The 6918-nt window shown below is 36.0% G+C and overlaps 1 protein-coding gene across 1 annotated transcript; it reads left to right on the top strand.

Annotated features, from left to right (window-relative positions):
* Positions 1-248: 248 nt before the first annotated feature.
* Positions 249-2084, top strand: LOC126720907 (nuclear transcription factor Y subunit B-3-like). Its single transcript, XM_050423755.1, has one exon. It carries the CDS (start codon positions 991-993, stop codon positions 1705-1707), a length of 717 nt encoding a protein of 238 aa, XP_050279712.1. The 5' UTR covers positions 249-990; the 3' UTR covers positions 1708-2084.
* Positions 2085-6918: the final 4834 nt, after the last annotated feature.

Raw genomic sequence — 6918 nt, forward strand, 5'->3', positions numbered from 1 at the left:
CAGAGATACAGACGGCTCAGATTTCATGAAATCGCCACGAGATTCTGACAAAAGTTAAAAACAGACAGTTCAACCCAACTTGACATAACCCACCACGTGTCAGCACCAGAACCGTCTAGATCTCCCAGCCCCCACTAACGATCAAACGGTTAGTAACAACCCACGTGACCAATTCTTATCGAGAAATAAACGGTGGAGAGAGACCCACGTGTCGCTCACGATGCAATTATTACCTCAACGATCCGACGGACCCCAATACCTCTCCCTCTCTCAACTCTCTCTCTCTGTCTCTGTCTCTCTCTCTCTCTCTCTAAGCTCTGCAAAACACAGAAAAAAACTCCACCCACATTCCCGGAGCTCCTCCATTTTTCCCGGCCAGTCCCTGCTATTTCCAATTCTGCCCCTCACCTTTCCTCTAAATCCCCTCCATATCCCTACCCCCTCATACCTTAATTTCTGCAAAAGAAAGAAACAAAAAATTCCCATAAACTTTCCAAGTTGTGCTTCTTTTAAATTTCTTTGTTTTTTAATATAAACCTTTTTGTTTTGTTTTTTGGTTTCAAAATAGTTGTGTTGGGTCTGGTCGTGTTAAGTGAAACAAGTTGTATAAAGAACACAGACAGTTCTGATAATGAAAGTTGATAAAAACTGTTACATGTCTAAAGGGAATTTTACGTACTTGACTGTTTTGTAAATTTGAATTAGACCCCGTAAAAATTTTGGATTTTTGGTCTGTTTTGTGAAAGTTTAAATTATTTTTGGTAACTTTTTTGGGAACTTAGTCTGACCCATATAGATTTACGGCGTGAAATTGTGGATTTTGGTCTTGTTTTTTTTTTTTTTTTGCTTTTTTTGTCTGAAACTTTGTCAGACCCATAATAGTTCTTAGCAGAAAGTTATTGAATTTTTGGTCCATTTGGGTTGAATTGGATCAGACCCAGAAAAGCTTTTGAAGTTTGAAGGTCAAAAGAGAGTTGGCTGAGTTTGGGGATGGCGGATTCGGATAACGATTCAGGAGGACACAACAACAGCAACAACGCGAACAGCGAGTTGTCAGCAAGAGAGCAAGACAGGTTTCTTCCGATTGCAAACGTGAGCAGAATCATGAAGAAGGCATTGCCAGCAAACGCTAAGATCTCAAAGGATGCTAAAGAAACAGTGCAAGAATGTGTGTCTGAGTTTATTAGCTTCATCACTGGGGAGGCTTCGGATAAGTGTCAGAGAGAGAAGAGGAAGACCATCAATGGTGACGATTTGTTGTGGGCTATGACTACTTTGGGGTTTGAAGAGTATGTGGAGCCACTCAAGATTTATCTGCAGAAGTATAGGGAGATGGAAGGGGAGAAGAGCTCTGTGGGAGGAGGTGGAGGAGGAGGGAGGCCAGGTGAGAAGGATGGAGGTGGTGGTGGCTCCGGTGGTGGCGGCGGCGCCGCAGGTGGTGGTGGTGGAAGTGGTGGGGGTGTTAGTTCGTCAGGGAATAGTGGTGGGTTTAATGGGGTTGGAGGAATGTATGCTGGGATGTATGGTGGTGTTATGGGTCATCATCAGGGACCCGTGTACGGTTCCGGTGGCTTTCATCATCATGGAATTCAGGGTATTGATAGTGGAGTTGGGGTTGGGGTTGGGAAGGGTGGCTCAGTTGTTGGTGGTGGCGGCGGTGGTGGTGGAGGTGGCAGTAACGGCGGTTCCATTGTGAGGTCAAGGTAGTTGGTAGGTGTGCTTGATTAATTTACTCTCTTAATTAGCAATTAGCATTTAAAAACTTTGTGGCAAATGGAAAATTAGAGAGAGGATCTTAATCTGAGTTGGGGTTAGACACTTGGATTATTATTATTTCTTTTCTTTTTTTTCTTTTTCTTTTTGGTACTTGTTCATGGGATTATATGATGCATAGTAGTAGTAGTAAAAAGAAAATTGTAACCTCTAATGATAGAGAGCAGCACTAGTACTGATTGAGGGAGAGGAAACATTGGGGAATGTTTGTATTATAACAATGATTCTCTTGTAGAGTTCTTTTCTGATCCCTCTAGTTCTATATGAAAGGGTTTAGTTGTTGTTGTATGGAATGGATGAATGATTTCGAAGTTTCTGTGTTTCTACTTTCATGGTACATTGGGAACTTGGAAATTGCTTGAACTGACAGGTTTTTATTTTTCTTTGGTTCTGACAGTTTTCTAAAAAAAAAAAAAAGGAGGGTTTGCATGTACATGTTCTTTTGAGGAAAGGGATTTATGTCCTAAGTTTGGCCATTTGTCTCTATGGTTACGTGTATACCCAATAGGGAAAGAGAGCTATTCCATTTAAGATTGGCCTGTATTTATCGTAGAGATCTACTTGATCAATGTTTCCATTTTAAGCTTATGGTGGCTGTATAAAGACAGTGTTGTGTCATTCATTCATTGTCTAGCTGAAAGATACCTTTATGAAAGCATATGCATTTTGGGGAAAACCAAAATTTTTTGTGGTGCTCATCTTTCTGGTTACCGAACAACATGGGAAACATAAAACAGGGAATTTTGTATTGATATTGAGTAGAAGTGTTGGTGTTTGAATTGGAACTCTTGTACGATAAGCAAGATTTCAAGCTTTGCTGACCACTTCTAGAACTTTGTTGGATAAAGTCTCTGTCTCCTTCCAACAGCTCATTCTAAAATTCAATGTAGCAAACTATCATCACTTATCACTGTTTTTATTTTTATTCTTTTATAATTTTTTATTTACTTATTGAAAGAAAAGTTCTAATTCCAACAACACAAAGCACTGATTACCAAAGATAATATTGACAAAGGTTCGACGGCCTGAAATCACATCAAAATAGTTTGGATGGTACCTCCCTAAGCACTTTAGTGGAGAGGACTCAGTTGGAGGGTTGCGTGGGATATATTTCTAGGGTAGGATTATATCTCCTTAAAGAGAATTTTATGTGGCCCACATTTGAGTGAAGGTGAAACTCATGTCTTAAGTTTCTTATTTCATGTCTTAAGTTTCCTATTTGTGAAAGTTACATGTTAGATGTAACATCTTTTAGTAATTCTCAAATGGTGTAACCCATTTGGTTAATAAACACCATGAAGTTACAACTTTTAAGCTCTTTGATGGAATGAGAGTTATGGAAATTTTCATTTAAAAGGGTTCCTAGTCTAGCCTATATATATAGCCTGTCTCCATCAAAAGGAAATATGAAAAGTAAAGGTCATAGACTAGAAGACACCTTTTATATACACTATCATCATAAAGTGAGTCTTCTTTTTCTCTAAACACTTAAACAACTATGGCTGAAGGTATGTTTATGTTGTTTTGTTTCCGCTGCACTCTAAATTTTGTCTTACATCTAAAACAGTTAAAAAATAAATAAAAAATAAAAAAGGAACCTAACCATGAGTTCATGAAGAACACTATCAGCAAACCTAACCCATGAAGGGCCTGAAATTACATCAAAATAGTTTGGATGGTACTTTAGTGCATGGGGGACTCGGTTGGAGGGTTGGGTGGGATATATATATATATATATATGTGTGTGTGTGTGTGTGTTTCTAGAACAGTTAAAATAATAAAAAATAAAAGAGGAGCGTAACCATGAGCTCATGAAGGGCCCTATGAGCAAACCTCTTTCACCTATGAACAAACAATAGCATATACACTTCTTTTTCGGCACCCCTCCCATAACAAGTGTCTCCAATCTCCTTCCTACTACTAGTAGTAAGCCATTTTAGCCTCTACTTACTCATATTTGTACTCGTTGGTCGACTTTCACTCACTGTGTCTTACGTCTTAATCTTATTAAAGACAAATTCAACATTTATTATTCTAGACTCTGACACACACACACACACACTAGCATACATCTAAGCATACAACATGACATTTTCATCCCAAACCCTAAAATACATCTATCACGCATCTCATCACATCTCAAACTCTAGCATACATCTATCACACATGGCATTATATCATATTCAAGGCAAAAACATAGACATGACAACAATCAAACAACATGTTACAGACATCTAAACATCAAGAACACATCATTTAACCAAGCATGTTCATCCAAACAAATGCATGCTCATATGAATGCATGACTTATCTTACTGCACCATAGCACTTATGCATCATTGCATGGTCATATCATGTGCATGTTCATGGCATATCAAATAAATAATAGAAAAGAAACCCTAATCTAACATGTGAAGTAAAAACAATAAACAAAACATGGAGGTAGAGACTCATAAGCATAAAAATGGACATGGCAGAGGCATATTGTATAAGTAAAACAAAGAAATAGAAGCAAAAAATGTTTGGATTAGGGTTTCTGGGTATGAGTATGCGTGTGCATAGATAGGGCTTGCGTGCGTAGCCCAGTTGTATGCATACGCATACTTTAAGTATGCATGTGCATGCATACGCATACATGCCTTAAACCCTAACCCTGAAACACAAGAACACAGAAGAATAGAAAACTTAAATCTAACAACTAGCATACTCAAAACGACAAAGTAAAGAAAACCTAAACTAAGCAGGCATGTTATAACATTAAAAAAAAAAAAAAAAAAAAAAAAAAAAAAAAAAAAAGGAAAAGGAGATCAAAGGCAAAGAAAAAAAAAAAAAAAAAGGAACTAGAACATTATGTCTCAAAACACAAAGCTCCTTAGCTTGATTTTGACCGTTCTCCTCAGTCAATCTATTCACAATCAAATAAAGAAGTTATTAGTAAGCTTGAAACTTAAAGATCAAGGTCAAAAAATGCCTCAATAAAAAAAAAAAAATATATATATATATATATATATATTGACTTAAGAATGTTTTGTGAAAAACCTCCTTTGATTCACTATTTCTAGTAAATCTTGTGTTTTCCCTTAGGATTTTCTCTATGTTTTGAAAAGGTACCATGTATGACTTCATATAGACAGAAAATAGGAGTTTAGAATGGTTCCTAAATGATGTGAGATTTGTTCCAAAACCATCTTTAATGCAGAAGAAACTTGCATTTCATTGTTTTTGGAACCCTAGCATGCATACGTATGCCCGTGTTTGCATATGCATACATTAAACATGTGCACGCAGACCATCTTTAATGCAGAAAAAACTTGCATTTCATTGTTTCTGAAACCCTAGCATGCATACATATGCCCGTGTTCGCATATGCATGCATTAAACATGTGCACGCATATCTTAAGCATGCGTGCGCATACGCGTGTTTGCGTACGCATGCCCTAGGATTTCCGTGGCTTTTATTTTTCAAAAATAGCTTATTTGATTCATAAAAGAGTTATAATTTTCCGAAAACACTTTTCGCAAGTCAATTTCAATCTAATCGAGCCTTAATCCAACCTTAGGATTTAGAATTTGAACATCATTGGGGAACAGAGGGCCAAGTTGTAAGAGGTACAAAATATGGTATTTACAGTATAGATTATAGTACATGTGATGTATAAGTAATATGAGTTTACTACAAGAATAGTACATTGGCCCTAAACCTAGTGAGCTAAACTAACATATATACTAACAACCCTAAAGGAGTGAACGTGCTAGCTCATTGCTCCCAAGCAGCCCCCATAGTCTGAAAAAGATGGAAGGGATGCATTTGGAGCAATGAACATACTAAGCGAGTGGCTTAGTCAACCCTTACAAGCATTAAAGCATAGCTCAGTGAAGTGTGCAGTAAGTTAGAAAACTTCTCCCTTGCTCTCTTTTGACACACGAGAAGAATTGGAAAGTTGTGAGCCTAATCATGATGTATTTTTTGAGTATTTTTTGAGATTTTCCATGTTGTTTGCAATTACTGAAGACAGAGAAATGTTAGGGAGAGAATAATTCTCATAGCATTTTTATGATTGGTTATAGAAAGTTGTGACTAGAGCAACATCACCTTCACATATGCCTATCCTTGAAACCATTTTTATAATTCATCAATCACAACATTCCATGTCAACAACAACCATACCCTAGCCTCAAAACTTTGGAGTTGGTTATGGAACCTCTATAAAATAATCATAATTGGCTATATGTATTCTTTTCTAATATTTTATCATATCATAATCATACTCTTTGTCACATTGTTAATTGAGATTTTTTTTTTTTTTCAATACTTCTGCTAATAGTCTCAAGTAACTCCCTTTCATCTTTTCATCAATAGGGTCACTTCTATCTTTAAGTGAATTTCTTCATTTGAATCTTATCTTTGCTTATATTTCAACTTATCCATTTTACTATTCTCATTTTAGATACATTCAATTCATGAACATGTTGCTTCTTAATATCACAACACTAAATATCATAGGGTGTAGTTGGTTTTGTAAGTTATAACAAACTTTTAAAAATTTTCCCTTAACGTAGTTGGTATTCTATTGTCACACAATACTTATTATGCACTTCTACTTTATCTACCCAGCTATTATCCTATGATTCACATCTTTCAATCTCTCAATTCTAATGAATTAATTCAAAATATTGATCTCTCTTGACCATCAAGTTTTATATCCCTTTCACCTTCGATTCTACTTAACTTTCATTTCATGTACTTTGTTTTAGTCATACTTAGCCAAAAACCGTTAGTTTGTAAATCATCCCTCCAAATTTGTAACTTGATATTAACTTCACATTTAGTTTTATATATTAAAATTATATCAATGCAAAAAGAATACACTAACGAACTTCGTATTGAAACAGTCTACTGAGCCCATCCATACCAATGAAAAAAACATTTGGACTTAATATTGATTTTTAATGCAAACCTATAGTGAAAACACACACACACACACTTACTTTTGATACATCAACTTGTTCTCACACTATTTACAATTTTGTCATACATGTTCTTAATCAATTTAATATACTTTAGAGCAACTCATTTAATCTAAACCTTACCAATAACCTCTATGGGTATCCATATCATATGTTTTCTCTAGGTCAATAAACCAT

Source organism: Quercus robur, chromosome 4 (genome assembly GCF_932294415.1).
Source record: "Quercus robur chromosome 4, dhQueRobu3.1, whole genome shotgun sequence".
NCBI classification, from domain to species: Eukaryota; Viridiplantae; Streptophyta; class Magnoliopsida; order Fagales; family Fagaceae; genus Quercus; species Quercus robur.

Excerpts from the sequence above, each read along its gene's own strand:
- LOC126720907 (XM_050423755.1), top strand. The coding sequence starts at position 991 with ATGGCGGATTCGGATAACGATTCAGGAGGACACAACAACAGCAACAAC.